General features: G+C 32.5%; 3 protein-coding genes across 4 annotated transcripts; 2 read left to right on the top strand and 1 right to left on the bottom strand.

Annotated features, from left to right (window-relative positions):
• The first annotated feature begins 585 nt into the window (after positions 1 to 585).
• On the top strand, positions 586 to 4,293 carry LOC149394678 (oxysterol-binding protein-related protein 4B-like). Its single transcript, XM_089615652.1, has 7 exons — positions 586 to 683; positions 764 to 916; positions 1,088 to 1,333; positions 1,905 to 2,001; positions 2,874 to 3,159; positions 3,292 to 3,394; positions 3,831 to 4,293. The coding sequence occupies exons 1-7, from the start codon at positions 681 to 683 to the stop codon at positions 4,080 to 4,082; spliced, it is 1,140 nt and encodes a 379-aa protein (XP_089471778.1). The 5' UTR covers positions 586 to 680; the 3' UTR covers positions 4,083 to 4,293.
• Positions 4,294 to 8,488: 4,195 nt separating this feature from the next.
• Positions 8,489 to 11,521, top strand: LOC149394677 (oxysterol-binding protein-related protein 4C-like). The gene is made up of 7 exons (XM_089615501.1): positions 8,489 to 8,638; positions 8,713 to 8,865; positions 8,996 to 9,241; positions 9,347 to 9,443; positions 10,112 to 10,397; positions 10,532 to 10,634; positions 11,033 to 11,521. Exons 1-7 carry the CDS (start codon positions 8,636 to 8,638, stop codon positions 11,282 to 11,284), a joined length of 1,140 nt encoding a protein of 379 aa, XP_089471627.1. The 5' UTR covers positions 8,489 to 8,635; the 3' UTR covers positions 11,285 to 11,521.
• A 1,117-nt stretch (positions 11,522 to 12,638) lies between these two features.
• LOC149394676 (oxysterol-binding protein-related protein 4B-like) lies at positions 12,639 to 21,318 on the bottom strand. 2 transcript variants are annotated; one of them, XM_089615820.1, is made up of 7 exons: positions 21,209 to 21,318; positions 20,395 to 20,589; positions 15,318 to 15,563; positions 14,171 to 14,267; positions 13,386 to 13,677; positions 13,188 to 13,290; positions 12,639 to 13,063 (listed from the first exon to the last, which is right to left on the bottom strand). In XM_089615820.1, exons 1-7 carry the CDS (start codon positions 21,209 to 21,211, stop codon positions 12,800 to 12,802), a joined length of 1,200 nt encoding a protein of 399 aa, XP_089471946.1. In that variant the 5' UTR covers positions 21,212 to 21,318; the 3' UTR covers positions 12,639 to 12,799. The 2 variants fall into 2 exon arrangements, with proteins under 2 accessions (XP_089471946.1, XP_089471947.1); XM_089615821.1 differs by lacking the exon at positions 15,318 to 15,563.
• Between the last annotated feature and the right edge of the window lie 1,178 nt (positions 21,319 to 22,496).

Genomic DNA, 22,496 nt, shown 5'->3' with positions numbered 1-22,496 from the left:
CCAATTTTCCACCTCGAGCCATTGGTAATAATTTCTTTAACCCAAACCAGACTTCGCCACATGAAAGAACTATCGGATGAACAAAGGGCCCGAAGGAGATCACCGTCAGGGAAGTAACTCACCCTATAGGGCTTGGTTGTCGAATAACCAAACTCTCCGGTCGTCAAATAAGTCTCCACACATTCTTCGCAAGGAGGGCTTGGTTGAATTTTTCAAGATCACGGAAACCGAACCCGCCGTTCTCTTTGCGTAGACAACAGCTATTAATACCACACCTCTCCAGCCATGTTTGGATCAGTAATGCTTAATTATACATACGAATATACATATATATATATATATGTATATATATATATATGTATATATATACATATATATATATATATATGTATATATATACATATATATATATATATATGTATATATATACATATGTATTAATGTTGGCCCATGCAACGGTCATGTAGCTATGGTCCTGAAAGTAAAATCCATATCTTATCTTTAAGTCCCAAAGAAATGATTAAAAAAAATGTTATGATTGTGATCTCTTAAATCTGGGATAGTGATAACAAAAGCAACGGACTATAGAAGGAAGGATCAACTATCTTGAGCATGATTTTTTTCTTTCTTGCGTAGCCAAAAATCATCTATCTACTCGTTGCCTTATTTTTCACCTAAAAATGGTTAGTAAGTAAAAATCGTTTTTTTTTTCTTTCACCTAAAAAAGAACATAATTAATTATTATGTTTTGTATTGTAATTAGGAGGAAGAAGATAGCAAAGCTGTAGTCTTGACGAAGCCGTATTTTTCAGCTGAAGGAGATTCATTAGAGAAATATAGGCCTCCGAATCTTGTGAGACGAATTCTCAGTCTCTTTCGAAATGTTCGCATCGGATCGGATTTTAGCTCCATGCAGGCAAGTATATAACATTCTTCTTCTTCTTTATTTAGTAAAATTTCCAAAATGTACACATTGTTAGGGAAAATGAGAAAAATACCATATTGAATTTGAAAAGTATAAAAAAAAAATCATATAGTTCTTCATTTTAATAAATTAGAGTTTTTTTTTTTAATAATAATTTTATAGCTGCCAGCACAATTCAATCTACCGAAATCTCAGCTTCAAGGGTATGGTGAGACGGTGTATAGCGTGGGAGAGGAGATTCTGAGAAAATGCAATGAAGAAACGAGTCCAATTGAGAGACTCATTGCCGTGACGACTTGGAGTTTCTCTTTTCTTCATCGCTTGCCTTTTGGAACCGCTCCTTTTAATCCCGTCCTCGGAGAGACCCATCACGTCTCGAGAGGTTCGCTCAATGTTCTTCTCGAACAGGTATTATAATTTAGAGCTGTCAATTGAGCCGAACTGTCAATTGACCATCCGGGTCGGCCAAGCCCTTTTTATGAGAAAGAACGGTCTAAATTGACTCGTACTATAGTTGTTTTGATTTAAAGTATAGTTTTTAAACTAAAAAAAAAATTATTATTATTTTAAGGGTTTGAGTTTGCGCGCGGTTTAGCTTAGGTTTTAATTTTAAATTATGGGTATTTTGAGAATACTAAAATATTGTTGTTTGAAGTTTTGGCTATTCTCCTAAATGAAATGATAGTTAGACTAATCTTTATGTACTTAATCTTTGTATGAATTCTGATTACTTCTTAAACCTAATTTCTTTCTGATATTTCCGATATGTTTTTATTATATTGTTCTCTATTTCTTTTCACTTTTGGAAAGAAAAAGAAAACATTTCCTTATATGTTTTATAGTTTGAACCAATTTAGTTCAAAATAAAGAAAATTACATTTGGGTTTTTGTCTGCTTGCTTGTTTATTTTCACATATATCCGGGTTCAAAATATTATATCTTTTGTTAGTTATTTTAACATGGTGCGAATTTCTTGAAGATTTCACATAAACCCCCGGTTACTGCACTACAAGCAACGGACGAAAAAGAAAACTTGGAGATTCTTTGGTGTCAAAACCCTATTGCCAAATTTTATGGTAACTCTTTCTAATTTCTCTTTTTTTTTTTCTTTTTTTTTTCCTCTCTCTCACTTTATATATGTTTCTTCCATTTATTTCTAGAAGTTATATATGGTTGATCATTGGATTTTATATACCACAACAAAATTACCACTGAATCCCACTTTCTTATTTTTGGGGTGGTATATATTTTAAAATACGTCTTAGTTAGTTCTTTATGAAATATATATTTAAAATGTATAGTTCTATCTTTAAGCTTTGATAATGATACATTTTCTACATTATGAAAACTTGAACTCACGCCCGCACATAAGCACTCAAGCTAAGTCAAACGAGTTGATTTGAGAATGATAAAATAATACAAAAATATTTATTTTGTTATAAACTAATGCTTTATTTACATATAAGAGCATTTTGAGTGTTTTAAAATATTAACTACAAAACAAGACAAAAAGATGGAATAACATTTTCGAAATGCAGCAAAACTTATACTTGGTTAAACCTAAATTTTCGAACGGTAACGGAGCCAGGATTTTATTCGAGGAGGGCATAAATTTTGCATTTTTTAGTTGGGGGTTTCTAAAAAATATATTATGTATGGACTAATTAAGAAAAAAATACTTTTTAGTAAGTAAAATAATCAAAATACTGTTACCGTTATCATTTCGGGACTCAAATTTTTATGGTATCCGGTGTTAAACCAGTGGTAAACCGTGGAATACAGCAAAAAAAGGGTAAAATATGTCGTTGAAGTGAACGTTACCGTCGAGGAATACCGTCAAATACCGAAATATCGAAAAGAATCTAGTGAACAAATATTTAAGAAAAAAAATATTGGGTAAAATATTTTTTTTTGTCATTTGATTTAAAACCAAGTTCTCATATTACAGGCACTTCAATTGAAGTTGAGGTGAATGGGAAAAGGCAATTGAAACTCCTCAACCATAGAGAAACTTATTTAATTCAAACACCCAAAGTATTGGTCAAATTTTTCCCTTTACCTAAACAAGAATGGACAGGAATCCTCAGAATCCGGTGTTACGAGACAGGTCTTAAAGCCGTATTAAATTATAGTTCCACATCATTTTTCGGAAATAATCCAAGATCAATTAAGGGAAAGATCTCCGATTCGGCTTCATCAAAGTCCCTATTTACAATTGGTGGCCACTGGGACAAGTAAGAGTCGTGGATTTTTATTTACTCAATCAAACATGGTTTATGATCCTCTCTCAAAATCATTTATTAATTTTCAAATTCTCCATTTTAGGATTAAAATAATTTTACTTGAATGGTTTTTCCAATTCGCAGGATTGTAACAATTACAGACCTTAGTAATGACCAAACTAGAGTTTTATACAATGCAGAAGAAGTCATTTCAAGCCTTAAAACTCCAATAGTTAAAGATCCAAAGGTAAATATCACTCGACCAATATGTTTTTTATTTTGTTATTGATTTAATTTACAATTTGCAATATATTATTTGATCTATACATATATTAGAAGTCTAACAAACAAATTTTGCACAGCTGAATATATTTTTTCTGTCTTCGAAGTTGAACTACGACATTCATTTTTAATTATTTAATTTTACTCAAATTTTTGGTTAAATTAACACCGAAACTAGTGAAATTTATCATAAACTCATCCTTTTTCTTTTCTTCATTTTCACCTTTCATATTTGGAACTGTGCTTCTTTCTTTCTCTACTTATTTAACATTAGTGTTTGTTGGTGATGTAGATGTATTTCCTAATTATTTATGAATAGAGCCTTCACTCTTTTTTTTAGCTCTTTTTAGAAATTCTTGGTAGCGTACCGATCATTTTTTAAGACTCATAATATTGAATAGGCAATATGGGCAACTGAATCAGTTTGGGTGTGGAATGAGGTGAGCAAAAAAATACTGAGCAGAGATTGGAGACAAGCATCAGAAGCAAAGAAAGCAATTGAAGAAAATCAGAGAAAGATTTTGAGAGAGAGAAATTCAAGAGGCGAAACTTGGGCTCCAAAACATTTTGACGTGACTTTCAGCGAAGAGCTTGGTTGGGATTGCTCACCAAAGCTCAGCCTTGTTCCTTCGGCTCCAATCGTTGTGCTCTAGTCATAATTTGTTCTAAATTTCAAGCTTCGCTAGTTCCTTTAGATTTACTATTCTAAGTGTACTTTAATTGGCCAACAAATTCTATATGAATATATTAGCCTCATTAACCAATGTTTATTTTTTCTTTGGCGGATAGTTTGTTGATGTTTGTTTTAGGGAACATGTCCTCCATCGATTGAAATACCGACGAAAGTTTACAACATTTTAAAATTCACGGTGGAATTTTAAAAATTTAAGAAGAAAATTTTGTCATTAAGAATATTATTCCAAAAAAAAAAAAAAAATCGGTTTGCCTCCTGTGGGCTTTTCCCGGAATTGTATGCTTCATCAAAATTCATGTGATTTTTTTTAGTACTCTTTAAACATTTTTTATACCATGCTTAGTCTTCCGTCATGAGTAACTCCCGAAAATATAAAACCAACGATTTTATCAACAATTTTTTGGGTTCGAAAATAAAATCCATCTGAATTAATATACGTGTGGCCTGCGTTTACATCTGTTGTCTCATTTTCCTTATTTCTTCCAACATCATTTTCCCTGAATTCCAAACACAACATATTATTTTGATTTCCCCTTTTATAATTCCTTCCATTTTCTTATTCCATCATATTTTCATTTTCCCTTCTTACCATCTAAATTGTAATGGAAAAATTGTACAAAATTTGTCATTTGAAATTTATTGATTAGCAAAATAGTCAAACTTTCAACTTTTCAGCAAAATAATCAAATTTACGTTTTCAAAATTTTTTTGACAGCCAAGATTAAAAAAATTTAGGATTATTATAAACAATTTATCACTTTCAAAAAAATTAATCTTTTGGTCAAAAAACATTTTGAAACCAGATTGTTACATATTTTGGCTATTTAACTAAATTAAGACAAACCTTGGCTATTTTACAAATTCATAAGTTTAAATCGGCTATATCACCCAATTGTAATACGTACGCAGGGCCTGCGTTTGTCTATTGTCTCATTTTTTGTTCTTCTTTTCATATAATTTTCCATCAATTCCAACGCAACAAATAATTTTGATTTCCCCTTTTATAATATATCCCTTCCAACTTTATCGTACGTAGTGATTTTTTGGTCTCTAGTCTAAGTCTTTGGGAAAAAATTGTCCTTGTACTATTGACTTTTTCATAGATTTCTGGGCCCTTTGTGTCTTTACTGTTAGACCGAAAGACCAGTCTCCAAAACCAGGGACGAAGATACAGTAGAGGGCTCAAATTTTTTTTCCTTTTACACTTTTGACATATTTTTAAAAAATTTATATTTTTTTATCTTGAAAATTTACAAATTAGCCCTCTCCGAATCTTTTTTGTTTTGCAAATTAACCCTTACTGATGAGTTTTTCTGACCTGTCCAAAACCATCGTTATCATTGTTGGATATATCTCAAGATATTTATTCATTTAGATTAAAATATATTAATTATTCCGCTAAACGCGCGTTAGATATATTACTTATATATTCCATTTATTTTCGCGCGCACTAAATAACTAAATATCTGCTCCTGCAAGTAGTTTGAGTGTTATCTCAAGCTGACCATATGGAACCCGGGAAATGGGATCCCCTGGTCCCGTCCCATATTTTGCGAGAAATGGGACTCCCGGAACCGTAAAAAATGGTACCGAGAAATCTCGGAACCATTTTCCACGGTACCGGGAATTCCCGGTACCATATTTCGCGGTTCCGGGATTCCCATATTTCCCATATTTATTTTAATCATGAATACATTTAAAAATAAATAAAAAATTCATATATTTTCAATTAAAAAAATACAATTTTAAAAATATGGTACTAAATGGTGCTAAACGGGGATCCCAGTTCCGTCCCATTTCCCGGATGGTTCTGGGACAAAAGTCCCGGTACCATATTTCCTAATACGATTTTTTCTCATTTCCCATATGCTACCAAAAATACGGGAAACGGGGTCCCGCGGGATCCCATATGGCCACCTTTAGAGCATCTTTAATGGTATTTGCTTAACTTGCCACATAAGCAATTTAAGCAAATTTATTCTCTATTGGTAAGCTAAATCACTCTCCTAGTTTAACTTTATCCCATATGTCAATAATTAGTATTTTATTATTATTTTTTATTCAATTCTCACTTATTAAATAAATAAAAAATAAAAAAAGTGGTCCATTTAATTTGCTAACTAGTAGCTTGTTGTTGCCGAATCTGAAAAGAAGTGTATATATATATACGTAGGTAGTAATATATAGAACAACAGAGAATTTTGGTGCTGTGTAAAGTCACAGCTTTTCTGGCTTTTTTACTGCTATTTATAAAGGAAATACAGCGTACAAAGAAGGAATAAAAAATCATGGTGTTAGTGGCCTACATTCTTGGCCATGATCCTAAATACTTGGTCAAAAGCAACGTTCCTGTTGAACGTGTATTATTTGCTGAAACTAACAAACAATCAGTAAAACAAATAAAAAAAAAAAAAAAATTAACATCTCGACCAAGTCAAGATTACACCTCACAATCTCCCCCGTAAGCTTGACTTGTTCCATCTTGTTCACTCCGAGAAATCGCCAAAGTGCACAGTGTTGTGCGTGGTCTCGTCGAGGGTTGTGAACGTTGTGTCGTTCAGAAACAGCTTGTTGGGCGCGTCTTCGGCAGCTTCATGAGCCAATGTACAGGTCTGCGCCATGAGCAGCGCCGGTTCATCATCTTCCTCCGACTCGGCACGCGCGAGATTAGCCTACTCTTGCTGCTCTCGGTCGCGCATTGCCTTGCGGCATTCCTTAGCCCAATGGCCGACTATGCCACAATATCGGCAGTTACCCTTCTTGCGTTCGCCGTTGTCGCCGCCGCTCGATGACGACTTTGTCTTGTCCCCACGCTCGCGTTGTCGCTGTCGGGCTTGCCATTCTTCTTCTGTGAGGAGTAGGCGCCCACCGGAAGGCGGAGGGTCGTCGAGTTCGCCGCGCTCCTCTACGACTAGGAGCCGCCCCGTGAGTTCTTCGATGGACAAAGACTTGAGATCCACTAGCGATTCGATCGCCATGGCCATCTGTTTGTATGCGCGCGGTACACTTCGAAGGAATTTGAGCACCGCCTTGTGCTCGGTCACCGGATCACCCAACACCTCGAGGTCGTTGACGATCGCCGTGAGTCGAATGCCAAAAGACTCCACCCCCTCGCCGTCTTTGAACGTGAGGTTCTCGAATTCGGTCCAGCGTGTCTGCGCCTTAGCCTCCCGGACACGCTCGACACCGACCCGCATGATCTTGAGTGTGTCCCAAGCTTGCTTGGCCGTCTCCTTGACGCCAAGGGTACGGATCAGCTCCGGCGGCACTGCCCGGAGTAGTACCGACATGGCCCGCCTGTCTTCGCGGTGATCACCAGGACCGTCTTCAACGACATCCCACAAGCCTTGCGCTTGCAGTTGTACCTTCATGAGGATCACCCAATCTGCATAATTTGTACGCGTGAGGAGCGGAAAGTGCGCTGCACCGTCGCTCTCCCTGACGACCCGCTCCACGGTGCGCAGCTCGTCACCGCCACCGCTGCTCAGTCGTGCCTTCGGCGGAGATGATGAAATCACTGCCTTGCTGTTGTTGCCTTCTTCTCCTTGTCCTGCCATTGCCGAAGCGGATCAAACACCGATCGGCTACAGAGGTTTGGATCGAACGCCAAGACGCTCTGATACCACTTGTTGTTGCAGAACCTGAAAAGAAGTATATATATATATATATACGTAGGTAGTAATATATAGAACAACAGAGAATTTTGGTGCTGTGTAAAATCACAACTTTTCTGGCTTTTTTACTGCTATTTATAAAGGAAATACAGCGTACAAAGAAGGAATAAAAAATCATGGTGTTAGTGGCCTACATTCTTGGCCATGATCCTAAATACTTGGTCAAAAGCAACGTTCCTGTTGAACGTGTATTATTTGCTGAAACTAACAAACAATCAGTAAAACAAATAATAATAAAAAAAAAAATTAACATTTTGACCAAGTCAAGATTACACCTCACATAGCTTAGTTAAGCAAAGTAGCTTAGTTAAGCTAATATGTAAAGTGCAAAATAATGATAAGCAACTAGCTTACAACTTTTGCTAATTGCTAGCAAATCCTCACAATTGTTAAGTTACAAACCATTAAAGATGCTCTTAGTGTTATCCTAAATATTGCAGTTTTCAAAGTTTAAAAAAAGAATATTTTGGACCCTATAAATTAGGGAAATGATTTTTAACACGATTTACGATTCACACGATTACGCACACAAATAATAGAGGATACGAATATTTATATTTATATATATATATATATATATATATATATATATATATATATATATATATATAATATCTTGGCCCGTAAGGATGCTTATAAAATATCTTGGCCCGTAAGGATGCACTAATAATTTATGAATGTGGTCCTGAAAATAACATCATATTATATTCTATGGAAGTCCCAAGAAATGACTCACAATTTTATGATTGTGATCTATTCTCAGATCTGGGATTGTGATAGCAAAAGCAACACGCAATAGAAGGATCGACTATAACATTCAAAGTTCAAACAGATAATTATGGTGAGTACGTCAAATCCGTAGATTTTGAATTTTTATTCTTAACCTAATAACATAATTATGCTTTGTACTTTCAGGAGAAAGAGGAGAGCAAAGTTGTGTTCTTGACGAACCCATATTTTTCAGCTGAAGGAGATTCATTAGAGAAATACAGGCCTCCGAATCTTGTGAGACGAATTCTCAGTCTCTTTCGAAATGTTCGCATCGGATCGGATTTTAGCTCCATGCAGGCAAGTACACATATCACTATTTTATTGACAATTATTGAGTTTTGAAAGTATATAAAATAGTAATGTTGTTAAAAAATCATATAGTTCTTTTTACGAATTAGACTTTTTTTTTTTTTTTAATTTTATATAGCTGCCGGCTCAGTTCAATTTACCAAAGTCTCAGCTTGAGGGATATGGTGAGACAGTGTATAGTGTGAGAAATGAGATTCTGAGAAAATGCAATGAAGAAACGAGTCCGATTGAGAGACTCATTGCCGTGACGACTTGGAGTCTCTCTTTTCTTCATTGCTTGCCCTTCGGAACCGCTCCTTTTAATCCCATCCTCGGAGAGACACATCACGTCTCGAGGGGTTCTCTTAATGTTCTTCTTGAGCAGGTATTAAAACTAATTAGTATTCAGAAGAGTAATTCATGACCTTTATACACGATACATTTTTATAAAATGTCAATCATTGTAACTCGGTGTGTGAATTTCTTGGAGATTTCACATAAACCACCGGTCACCGCACTACACGCAACTGATGAGGAAGAAAACTTGGAAATTCTTTGGTGTCAAAACCCTGTTGCTAAATTTTATGGTAAGTCCTTTATTAATTAATTTTTTTTTTATCTCATTTTATTTATGTTTTGTCTATTTATTTCTAGAAATTATGGTTGATAATTGGGTTATATATATATCAGAACAAAATCATGACTTTCTTAGTTTTGTGGTGAGCATGTATTTTAAAGTACCGCAAACACCCTTAGATCTTTGAAAAATATATATATATTTAAAACAAATTATTATTTCAAGTAATAAATACATACATAAATAGCTCTACTTTAAAGCTTTGATATAATGACTACATTTTCTACATGTATGGATTGAGTTATTAAAATAGGCGAACGGGCCGGAAGTGGCACAGTGGGACATGTTGGCGAGATAGAGAGAGAAGAATAAAATTTAAAAAAAAAAATTGTTATAAAAATAGTTATTTATTTAGGTATAATAGCATTTTTAAAATTTTGAAATATTAATCACAAAAAACTTACATTTGACTAATTTTCATTCGAGTGTTCATATCTATATTTCAAAATATTGCTCCCAATAAACACTATTAAATTTGAGTTGTTGTATATACATACATATAGCGTATCTTCTTTGAATCAACATGTCTCATGTGAAGCAGTTATTTCAATTTTCAAGTAGTTCTAAATTTTGAAAAACTCTTTGTCCTATCACTCAAAACTATGTTCAATATTATAGGCACTTCAATTGAGCTTGAGATGAATGGGAAAAGGCAATTGAAACTCCTCAACCATAGAGAGACTTATTTAATTCAGTCACCAAAACTATTGATCAGATTTTTCCCTTTACCGAGACAAGAATTCACTGGAATCCTCAGAACCCGGTGTCACGAGACGGGTCTTGAAGCCGAACTAAATTACAGTTCGACGTCCTTTTTCGGAAATAATCCGAGATCAATTAAGGGAAGGATCTTCGATTCGGCTTCATCAAAGTCCCTATTTACAATTTGTGGCCATTGGGACAAGTAAGAGTCATGGATTCTTATTTACTCAATCAAACATTGTTTATTATTATCTTCTCCTAATACCATTAATAGAAATTTTTAGTTCCTTGTATGATTAAAATATTTTTGCTTGAATGGTTTTCCCATATGTGCAGGATTGTAACAATTACGGATCTTAGTAATGACCAAACAAGAGTTTTATACAATGCAGAAGAAGTCACTTCAAGGCTTGAAACTCCAATAGTTAAAGATCAAAAGGTAAATATCTCAACCATGAAGATTTTTAATTATTCCTAATGAATCTTACAGTTGCAAATTGATTCAACTACAGCTTCATTGTTTTAAAAGAAAATGGTTAATATGTACATATTTATTCATGAAAAGAATTTTGTCTCCATTAATATATGACTAATTTGTAATTATGCAAATAAAGATTAATCGGTTAAACCAACAGTAATGCCAAGTTAACAATTAATGGTCGGTTAGTGGTTATTAAACCACTACTCTTTTCTCTCTTTATTTTTATTTTTTTTAATTTTAGCTGGCTACTTGAAAGAACCGGTACCAAAAAAAAAAAAAAAAAAAAAAAAAAAAAAAAAAAAACTGCATTTTTAATAATACGACCATGTGACTTAATTTGTCATAATATTGAATAGGCAATTTGGGAAACCGAATCAGTTTGGGTGTGGAATGAGGTGAGCAAAAGAATATTGAGCAAAGATTGGAGAAAAGCATCAGAAGCGAAGAAAAGAATTGAAGAAAATCAGAGAAAGCTTTTGAGAGAGAGAAAATCAAGAGACGAAACTTGGACTCCAAAACATTTTGATGTGAGTTTTAGCAAAGAGCTTGGTTGGAATTGCTCGCCCAAGCTCAGGATTGTCCCTCCAGCTCCAATAATTGTGCTCTAGTCATAACTTATTCTAAATTTATTGTAATTTAACTTTCTCGTTTGTATTTTCGATTCTAATTTCACTTTCATTAATCAACAAAAACTATATAACCATAAATGAGAGACCAAGTAATAGTTTGTTTGTGTTTTAAATTTTTTGGGATGTCACGAGGCGTATGTACATAAGTGTTGCTTAGTTAGCCTCATTGACCTAGGCTTAAAATTTGGCTGGCTGATTGTTTGTTAATTTATGTTTTAGGGAAAATGTATGAAATTATGTTTTATCTATAGTCTAATACAAAATGTCGCATAAAAATGTTGGAACTATATGTGAGACAAAGTGCACCGAGAATATGAGATGAACAAATAAATAATTCGTAAAATAAAGACTCTTCCCTTTACCAAGACAAGAATTCACATGAATCCTCATAACCCGGTGTCACAAGACGGGTTTTGAAGCCGAAGTAAATTAAGGAAAGATCTCCGATTCGGCTTCATCAAAGACACAAGGAATTGTTCGCCCGGTTTGATACAATGTGAAAGAAATTACACAATTAATAGATAGTCAATAGTACAAGTAGATCTTATAATGTACTATCTTATTTTATTAGACCGTTTGAGACTGGACTGAGCTGTGCACACGCAAACTAGTCAACACCATAAGTCAAACCAGAAACTACCCTAACCCTCTTCTATTTCAAACACAAGAGTCCCACATCTCCGTTTTGTGTAAGTTTTGCTTTGTTAGCCTCATTGACCAATGCCTAAAAATTGGATGGCTGATAACTTATTAATTTTTATTTTAGGGAACGTGTCTGAAATTCGGTTTAGTCTGATGCAATATGTCGCATATATTGTTGGAACAATATATGTGACAAGGTGCACCGAGAATATAAGATCAACACCTTAATCATGCGCAAAACAAAAATATAAGGAACTGTTAACCCGTTTCGATGCAACGTTATCAATATTAGGAGGGTTGTGGTGGAAAGAAAATTCACTATTAAAAAGTTGTAAATATATAATTCATGTAGGTCTTATCTGAATCACTTACTTAGAGCCATTTTTCTTTTATTACTCATAAATTTCTACTTAGGCTTCTCCGGAATATGAGATCTCATCTTACGCTGAAAAACTCACCAAAAAGTTTTTGTTACTTTTTAGTCACGGTGACAACGGTACAACTTGTTGGCTTTTTTCCAAATATAAATATATATATATATATATATATATATATATATATATATATATAGGGTTATTAAGTTATATAGACACAGTTATATATATATAGGGTTATTAAGTTATATAGACACAGTTATATATATATATATATATATATATGAAAAATAATTTAGAAAAGTATATAATTGATGTAGCATTTACAAATTATCAATATGCAATTGTGTATATTTTTTCTTTAGAGGCACAGTTGTTTCCCTTGTATACATATTTCGGTGAAATACAATTTACTATTTTTTTCTTCACAAATTCAAAGTCTTAATTATTTTAAGCTACAAAGTTCTCGAAAAATAGATCAATAATCATTGGCGGGGGATACGATTGGGGCTGGAGGAACAAGCCTGTTGATCGGTTCGCAGTCCCAACCGGCTTCTTTGCTATGAGAGACACTAAAATGTTTAGAAGCCCAAATTTCGCCTCTTGATCGTCTCTCTTTTAAAATTATTCTTTGATGTTCTTCGATAAGCCATTTACTTCTCGTCGCGTTTCCCCAATCTCCGCTCATTATTCCTGTGCTCACTTCGCCCCACACAGCTGTGGATTCGGTTGACATAACTCCCTATAAAAAGAATAATTGTAAAAAATATATAAAAAGATTATACAATCATCGCATCCCATTTATTGTGAACAAAAACACAATGTGCATATACTTCATAATTAAAAGAAAAAGAGAATAATGACACCTTAGGATTCTTAACAATAGGTGTCTGAAGTCCTGAAATCAATTCTTCAGCAACATATATATCTCGGGTTTCACCGTTCTTTAGGTTTTTTAGAGTGACCGTTCTGCATTTAGAAAAAAAAAATTAATAAACGATGGTTATTTGAATTTCGAATATATATATAAAATATGAGGGAAATTTGGTTAGAATTCAAATTACTTGTCCCATTGTCCATTAATCTCAAAAATAGGTCTTGATGTTGCCGAATAGAAGATCTTTCCTTTAACCGTTCTCGGATTTGTTCCGAGACCTAAAAAGGATTTTCCTCCATAGCATAACTCGGCTTCGAGACCCGTCTCGTGGCATTGAATCCGAACATTGCCAGTCCAATCATGTCTAGTTTTCGGAAAAATCTTGAACGCAATATTTGGAGAGTCCATAACATAAGTCTCTCCATGATTCATTAGCTTTAGTTCTCTTTTCCCATACATTTGAACCAAAACCGAAGTACCTGCATAGTTTATTCACAATAGTTAATTTAAAAAATAATATGTATATTTTCTCAATTAACCAACTATATTTAAAATTGTTTCCTAAGATAACAACCAGAAATGTAAATGTTCTTACATGGTCACCGAAAGTAAAATTTGTATTCTTGCAATTTATTTAAAAACCATAAAAATATTACAATTGAAATTCAGGCGTTGTGAATTCATGTACTTCCTTGAAATTATTAATTAAAATATGTATTAAGTAGTTCTAAACCAATTTTAATTAAATCTTTCAACTCAGATTTTACTAAGCTTGAAAAGCTTGATTGTTTATATGAAAAGCTCTTAAGAATTTATGATATATGATCATCAATGTAAACCCAATGTTGTTAAAACAGCAACGCACACATGATCATCATATTGTAATAATTTATTCTAATTTGTATGAGCTTAAACATCCAAAATTTAATAATTTAATATAAATATTTATTTATATGTATAAAAAAAACGTACCATAGAATTTGGGAACTGCATGGAGACACCAAAGTATATCAAGGTTTTCTGTTTCATCAGTAGCATGGAGAGCAGCAACTGGTGGGTGATGTGATATCTGCCCACAATTTTCCAATGTTTTAAATATTAATTACAGCAACATTATGATCAAATCAATGAAAACTCTTAACCTGTTATTTCTCCTACATAAATATATGGAAATGGATAGGCAACTTTCCTTTCTCTATAAAAATATTAAAAAAATAAAATAAAAAAATCTTCCACATATATAATCACTTTGTGACAATGTTGTCACAAGAATTGATTATTTTGTGACAACATGGTCACAAAATACTTAGTTTTTGTGACAAAATTGTCACAAAGTGATCGTAGATATGAATTTTATTTTATTTTTTTTAATGGAAAAAAAATCCATCAAATTTACTTATTGATATGTCCATTTCCCAATAATATATAATGGGAGGTAGTACTTTGTACTACATATTTTAGTATCTAAAACTGTTATTATTAATTTGAAGTCGAAACTAAATTTTATTTTCAAACAACTTTTTATGCAATATGTGTATATATATATATATATATCTAAAACTAGAGCTCCTTTAATTAACTTGTTGGATGATTTACTCAGCGTTGCCGTCTTTAAAACTTTTTTTTAATTTAAGTAAAACTCTTTTTTAATAAATCTTTATTGTCGCTATTATATTTTATAAAATCATTAATGCTATTTCTAAACATACATTTTAAAAATAGTTACGAGCTTGAAACATGAAATTTTTATAAAAATTTCCAATTTATTTAAGAGGGCTAAAAATTACAAACAAAAATATCAATGGTAAAACTTAGTATCAAAGTAAAACTAATCGATAAGTTCATGGGTCACCGGGCTAGTTTTTTTAATATTTAAACTCAATGAGCTAGCTAGGAATGTTGATTTCACCTAAGGGATTCCTAACTAGCTAGGTGAAATATTATATTATCTAAAAGAGCTCAACTTACTTCTTTTGCATGATGTCCTGAACTCTTTAAATTTGGCAAAGTTGCACAACGTTTAAGGATTTTACATAATAATTGTAACACACCAGTAATAATTATAATAAAAGCTAAGGAACGAAAAACAAAATAAAAATAAATAAAGAAGGAAAAATACCTGCTCTAGAAGAACATTAAGGGTTCCATGGGAGACATGATGAGTTTCTCCAAGGATAGGGTTATAAGGACCAAGGCCAACTATCCAAGGCCTCAAATAAGAGATATTCCAAGCTATTACTGCTATAAACCGCTCAATTGGATTCTCTCCTCGATTGCACTTGCTCAACATATTTTTTCTCACTGAATATACTGACTCGCCATAAACTTGGAGTTGTGATTTTGGGAAGTTGAATTGAGGTGGTAACTAAACAATCACAAACAATATGTATATACAACTTTGTTATGTACTTGAGAATTACTCTACCCACAAAAGATCTTATAATCTATTTAAAGAAAACACATTCCTATTTTATATTTGGATTATTCATATTCTATAAGCTCCACGCTAGTTTTGGACCAAAATCAAATAAATCCAAATTAATCTTAAACTATGACTACATGAATTGTGCTATTACATTTATATCATTGATATTTTGTTTCTTTTATTAGATAAATATTAGCAAAACTAAATCCTTTTATTTTTATTTTTCTCTTGAGATTACACGTGCAATCGATTTCGTATTTTGAAACCAAATCAAACAACATTTGCACGTCTTCCTCAACCGTCTTCTTCATGTCTCTCTCTCTCTCTCTCTCTCTCTCTCTCTCTCTCTCTCCATTACCTCGTCTTCTTCCCCTCTCTCTCTCTCTTCTTCTCCATTCTTCGTCTTCTTCCCCTCTCTCTCTCTTGGGTTCTCCACCACGCCTTTCTCTACGTCTCCATCATGGAGTGTATCGGCTGAAAATGACGAAGAACTAAACCCAAACCCTAAAATAAAATCCGTGACCAATAAACCCAAACCCTCACCGGAGAAAACTGAAACCCCAACTAAAAAATGTCCAGTGATGAAGAAATCACCCCCGGTGCGTAGAAATCCTCGCGTCTTGAATCCTAGCGTCGATGGGTCAAATCCGACCACTGTTAAGATGTTTCGTGATTCAAATCCAAGCGTTGTGAAGAAGAAGATGAAGGCGCCAATATTGAAGTCGCCAAAGTCTACAGTCAAGCGAGCGAAGATAGATACCAATGGCGAATCTGAAACCGATTCCATGGACGATTTCATCGTCAAAAAGCTATCCGCTACGCCCAATTCTATAGCGAATCGTAAAAAAACAGATTCCGATGGCCTTTTAGGAATCCTAAAAATCCATCGTAATTGGGCTTAGTTGATGGCTTTTTGAGGATGAAATTTTCCATGGAATCGGTTTCAGATTCGCCATTGGTATCTATCTTCGTTCGCTTGGTTGCAGGCTTCGGCGATTTCGATATTGGCGTCTTCATCTTCCTCTTCACAACGTTTGGATTTGAACCACGAAACGTCTTAACAGTGGTCGGATTGACCCCGGCCCTAAGATTAAAGACGCGAGAACTTCTATGCACCGAGCGCGATTTCTTAATTTCTGGACATTTTTTGTTGGGATTTTAGTTTTCTCCGATGAGGGTTTGGGTGTATTGGCCACGGATTTCATTTTAGGGTTTGGGTTTGAGTCTTCGTCATTTCCGGCCGATACACTCCATGATTGAGACAAAGAGAAAGGAGCGGTGGAAAAACCAAGAGAGAGGGGAAGAAGATGAAGAAATGTAGAAACCGAGAGAGAGAGAGAGGAAGAAGACGAAGAAATGGAGAAGAAGAGAGAGAGGAAGAAGATGTGTGAATGTTGTTCTATTTGGTTTCAAAATAAGAAACCGATTGCACATGTAATCCCAAGAGAAATTATCCAAACAGTATCTTAAAAACAATTAATTCAATCTTGTAAACTAATCGAGACCGAAATTGGAAAAATAGATACGAACGGAGAGGAATAACCAATCGATAAAGGAACATATTAGAGAAAAAAAAATAAAGGGATTTGATTTTGCTAATATTTATCAAATAAAAAGAAACAAAATATCAAGAATATAAATGTAATAGCTTAATTCATGTAGTTATAGTTTATGATTAATTTGGATTTATTTGATTTTGGTCCAAAATTAATGTGGATTAGGGATGACATTTTTACCCGAAATCCGTTAGCCCGTCCGTTACCCGGTCTTAACGGGTCGGGTAATACCCGTTCAAAATGAGTTAACGGGCTAACGGGTAATACCCGTTAGTATTTTAGCGGGTACGGGTCGGGTAGCGAAAATGTTAAACCCGCCCCGTTAACCCGCTAACCCGCCTGTTAATTATTTTTATGGAAAAAAACTAGATATTTTTTTTAAGAAAACATTAGATTACATCATAATGAGTAGGTTGTTGTTTTGATTCTTATTAAAAAAAAAAAAAAAAAAATTTTTTTAAACGGGTTAGCGGGTGCTCAATTTTGGCACCCGTCACCCGGCGGGTATACCCATTACCCGTCCCGTTGGGAAAACCGGGTTAATGGGTACGGGTTAACGGGTATTTTAATAGGCGGGTACGAGTACCGGTATTGGTGTACCCGCTAAAATCCGTACCCGTTGCCATTCCTAATGTGGATGCATTCTATGAATAATTTCTTTTATATATCTCTAACAATTCTATGTATATTTATGACCTCTTGTTAATTTAATCTCTCAAATATGATATATTTATTTTATATCATAAATACCTATAATTACAGTGTTTTCTTGTTGTTTATAGCTTTATTTGACTTTTCTTTCTAACTGTTACAGTTTCCTTTAATTGTTTCTTACTGTTTTGAGGGTTTTTTTTTTTTTTTTTTAAATAATGATCGTCTCAGTTAAATATAAAATAAAAAGATATTTGTTGATGTTCTAAACTTTTGAAGTATTCAAGTAATTAACATCTTCAAGTAACGTATTTATGTAACTGTCCAACGAAAGATAACGTATAAAAATCTAGGCATCCTCATTAATTGATACTTTACAAAGTATTTCTGCTCAGTTTAATGTTATAAATACAAATCAGTCCCTTTTTGCTAGCAAAAAAAAAAAAAAAAAAAGCAAATCGGTCCCTTTCTCTTTTGTCTAAAGTTTGACTTGCCATCCTTTTCTTTGAAGTAAACAAAACATTCACAAAAAAAGTATTTCACATTAATGTTAGAATTATAGTAAAACTGATCACTCTTGCGGTGATAAATACTAAATTAATTTTTTTTATCCTGTAAGAAATTTGGCTAAAATTAATTATCTAAAATATTATTTTGTAACTTATATATATTATTTTGTAAGTTATTTTGTAACTTATCAGGTACTGTCATCAAATATATGAGGTTTCTTTTGTGTTGATAGAAATAATTTGTTTTTTTTTAATGTAAAGAAAATTGATGGAAACATGACTAAATTTGTTACACATATTTTTTTTAGTAAATATTGTGACATGTCACGATCAATACTACGCAATATCATTTTAAGTTATAGAGAGATTAAGCCCCTGTTTGATTAACTTTTCTATTTTTGTTTTCTGTTTTCTGATTCTAAATTCTAGAAAACAGTTTTAGAAAAACTGTTTGGTTATAAATTCAGAAAACAGATTTAGAATCATGTTTCTGTTTTCTTTGAAATTTGTTTAGAAAACAGAAAACAATGAAAAGTTGTTTTCTGTTTTATCTCTATACAATTGAATGGAAAACATAACCAAACAACATTTAAAATATTCTGAAACGTAATTCTAAATCTGTTTTTTAAATTTAAAAATTAGAATCAGAAAACAGAATTTAAAAACAGAAAACGAGTTTAGAAAACTAAACCAAACGGTCCCTTAGCTTTATATGAGCAATAAAAATTAGATTAAAAAAAAAACATGAATAAACATGAACTTTTCTTGAATGGGTCGACTTGGTAGTTGGCTATACATTAAATTTGTATAGCCCAGTTGGGCATATAATTATAATGTTAAAGTATTCGTACGTACGTGTCGTCAATTGAAATTTGAAACTCTTAATCATGTGTTTAAAGATAGGTGACCTCGTCACCGTACAAATTTAATGCAAACCAATAAGCTCATATTATAGATACGTATATTGAAGTAACATTTTATAGTTAGTCTTTAGTCAACCAAAATTAATGAGTACGACAAAAATGTGATGGGTGATAATGAACTCATAATGACGATATTTCTTTCTTTTGTTAACACCTGTCTAACTGAGTAATGACTAATAAAGCTGTGATGTTTTTTTTTTTTTTTTACGATTTTTTTCAATGGAAATAATTATGCCTCAATATTAAAAATCGTTAAAAAACAACAACAACTTGAGTCTTTTTAAATGAACTAGTATACATGTACACGGCATAAAAAACTTGTGAATTATTTTTTATATAAGATGTTATCTACTTGTTCATATCTTACGAAGAAAAATAACGTGAGGCAATAAGAAGAATATATTACGACTATATATATTTTCATATATCTTACTTAAATATTTAAGAAAAAAAATAACAAACAAAAAAATAGAACTAAGGATATTCATCGATACAAATTACAATAGTAGTATATATATGTAGAAATATAGGGTTGATATAATACAATATTTCAGATTACATACAGTTTGTCGTATTAAATTAAAATTCTAAGAGCCATTGATAATTTTGTACTATTTTCTATATTTTACATTGACATATATATATATATATATATATATATATATATATATATATATATATATATAATAGGTAATATACATACACGTATTGGGACGTGACAAAAAAAAAATTATGTAGTTAAGGGCGGCCACATAAAACACTTGGGCACATTATAATATACATATAAATTCTAATATATGTCACTCGTAAACATAATATATAAAGGAATTATACATATATATATATATATATATATATATATATATATGATATGGATGATAATAAAAAGCTATATTTCTTACTATTAATTTTCTCTTTAACAATTAACATCATGGGGAAATAATATAGGTAATACATACGTGTATTGTTATTTGGGCATGCTATGATATAAATATAAATTAAAAAATTTCAAACGTCGGCTAGATCTAAAATCACATGTTTAAGTGATCTAATTAGTTACAAATCTCTAAATATAATATATCTCACGTAAACATAATAAATAAAGTAATTATTTATAGATATAAGGACTAACCTGTAATTTCGTGAGATCTGATCCTGGTCGGACGTCTTTGAGGAGAGTGAGAATGCCTTTAAGCATAATAGAGCCTTTTAAATCACTGTTGAGTGAGTCTTGTTCTAATGATAATGGCTTTGTCACCACAACATTTTTATTATTATTATTATTATTATTCATACTCTCTTCTTCTTCTTCTATCCATTCACACTCCTGTGTAACATTCATTCCAATATTATTAATGAATTCATTGCCCATCTAACTATAATATACATCCAAAGAATAAATAATTTTGCACTACTTCCATTGATTTTACAAGACCAAGCAAAATATATATAAAATGCACACACACACACATATATATATATACCATATCTTATGAAAGTATATGCATATTATTATTATTCATTTGTGAACTAAAGTACGGTCCAAGTTGAAAGAAGGATTTTGTAAGAGCTACGAACTGAAGTAGCATTTACGCATTCAGGAGAGAGAGAGAGAGAGAGAGAGAGAGAGAGAGAGAGAGAGAGAGAGAGAGAGAGAGAGAGAGAGAGAGAGAGAGAGTAAAACTAAACTAAACTAAACTGCACTAAATTGCCATATTTTTTTTAGCGAATGAAGCAAAAGAAGCTGAAAGATAGGCTTCATTCTGATTCATTTATTATTATTATTATTATTTATGTATTAAGGACTGAAACATCATTCGCAGATCGAGGAAATACGTACGTTTGCATGAAGGATATTTTTAAAAGAGTTATAGGCAGTATGTAATTTACTAATAACCTCGGGAAAAAATATATATATATATTATGAAGTTGACTGTAAACAGTACCATATTTTTGAAAGAAGAAAGCAAAGCTGATCTCGATGGGCTTCTGATGATATATTTTGATGCTGATGATTCAGAAATCTAAACCGATTGGTATGCATTTATATATGCATGGCACTGTGAAATAATTAGGTCAACTTGCCTATGTGTGTGTGTGACATTATAAATACGAATCTGATGGATCAATAAAAAAAAATTAAAAAAAAAGGTGATAAAGTGAGATGGTCAAAAAAACTGGAAATGAAACAAATTGGCAGGTCATGGTGGTTGCTCTTCTTTATTACAAATTAAATGCAAAAGCTGACGTGCAAGGCACGCTAATTAAAAATGGACACTTCTCATTTGATAGCTTTTATTCATTGGCACATGTAGGTCTATTTAAAAATACATATTCATGGTGTATATGTACTATACGAACTATGCTTAGGTGCGTAAAGTCAACTAATTCTTGCCACGTGGCCGTTGAAGAGTTAATATGGGACATGGAAGCCCATCCCTTACAAAAGTTAAAACAGACTTTTTTATTAATTTTGTTTACATTATAATTGTATATTTTTCTTTTAGCGTATATAGTTTAGAAAAATGGGCGTGAATAAAAAAATACTATTTTTTTAAACACAAGTGATCAGGAAGAACATGTTCAAGGTTTTAAGATTTTATATATTTATATGTCTATAAATCATTAAGTTATAAAATAGTCAAATTTTCATTTCTTTTTTTAGATTGATTAATCTTTCTACGCTTCCACTCAAATTTCCAAATTGATATGGAAATATATATGAGGTCTCCAAATAAAATTTAATATAATGACCATTCTCACTCGTACTCGTTTTCAGTTCTATTCAAGCGATTCAATTTAGTAACGTAGAGAAGGAATATTTTTCTTACACGCGTATATACACTAGCTATTCCCATTGTTAGAGGGAACAAAGAAGAAGTTAAGTTATTAAAACAGTTGTCCATTTGCTAAGATTCGGTGATAGTTGTGAAAACCGCCATTAATAATGAAGGAGATGATCATAAACTTACACTCACCTAAAATTTAGCTCTACGACTCGTATTGATTGGTAATAATTTTATTTGTTATATACTAAATAAATAAAAACAGCATTGATTGGTCCACTAGTCTAGTACTTCATTTTCTGGTCGGCTCTGCATTTGCTGAAATATCTTAGCTCCGATATTTCTGGCTTGCTATCCATCATTGCACAAAACAAAAAAAACAAATAAAGAATTAGGGTTTCATATCTTTTTCATTTGGTAATAAACTTAATTCTACCTAGTTAAAAAG

The sequence above is a fragment of the Urtica dioica genome, chromosome 5, assembly GCF_054948205.1.
Source record: "Urtica dioica subsp. dioica isolate 48M chromosome 5, U.dioica_male_clone48M_v1_H2, whole genome shotgun sequence".
NCBI classification, from domain to species: Eukaryota; Viridiplantae; Streptophyta; class Magnoliopsida; order Rosales; family Urticaceae; genus Urtica; species Urtica dioica.
This window is presented reverse-complemented; position numbering and strand designations above follow the sequence as displayed.

Excerpts from the sequence above, each read along its gene's own strand:
- LOC149394678 (XM_089615652.1), top strand. Across the intron at positions 1,334-1,904 it reads TCAATGTTCTTCTCGAACAG|ATTTCACATAAACCCCCGGT; the intron begins GTATTATAATTT and ends AATTTCTTGAAG. Across the intron at positions 2,002-2,873 it reads CCCTATTGCCAAATTTTATG|GCACTTCAATTGAAGTTGAG; the intron begins GTAACTCTTTCT and ends CTCATATTACAG.
- LOC149394677 (XM_089615501.1), top strand. Across the intron at positions 10,398-10,531 it reads ATTTGTGGCCATTGGGACAA|GATTGTAACAATTACGGATC; the intron begins GTAAGAGTCATG and ends CCATATGTGCAG. Across the intron at positions 10,635-11,032 it reads CAATAGTTAAAGATCAAAAG|GCAATTTGGGAAACCGAATC; the intron begins GTAAATATCTCA and ends AATATTGAATAG.
- LOC149394676 (XM_089615820.1), bottom strand. Across the intron at positions 13,291-13,385 it reads ATTAATGGACAATGGGACAA|AACGGTCACTCTAAAAAACC; the intron begins GTAATTTGAATT and ends TTCTAAATGCAG. Across the intron at positions 13,064-13,187 it reads CTATTGTTAAGAATCCTAAG|GGAGTTATGTCAACCGAATC; the intron begins GTGTCATTATTC and ends TTCTTTTTATAG.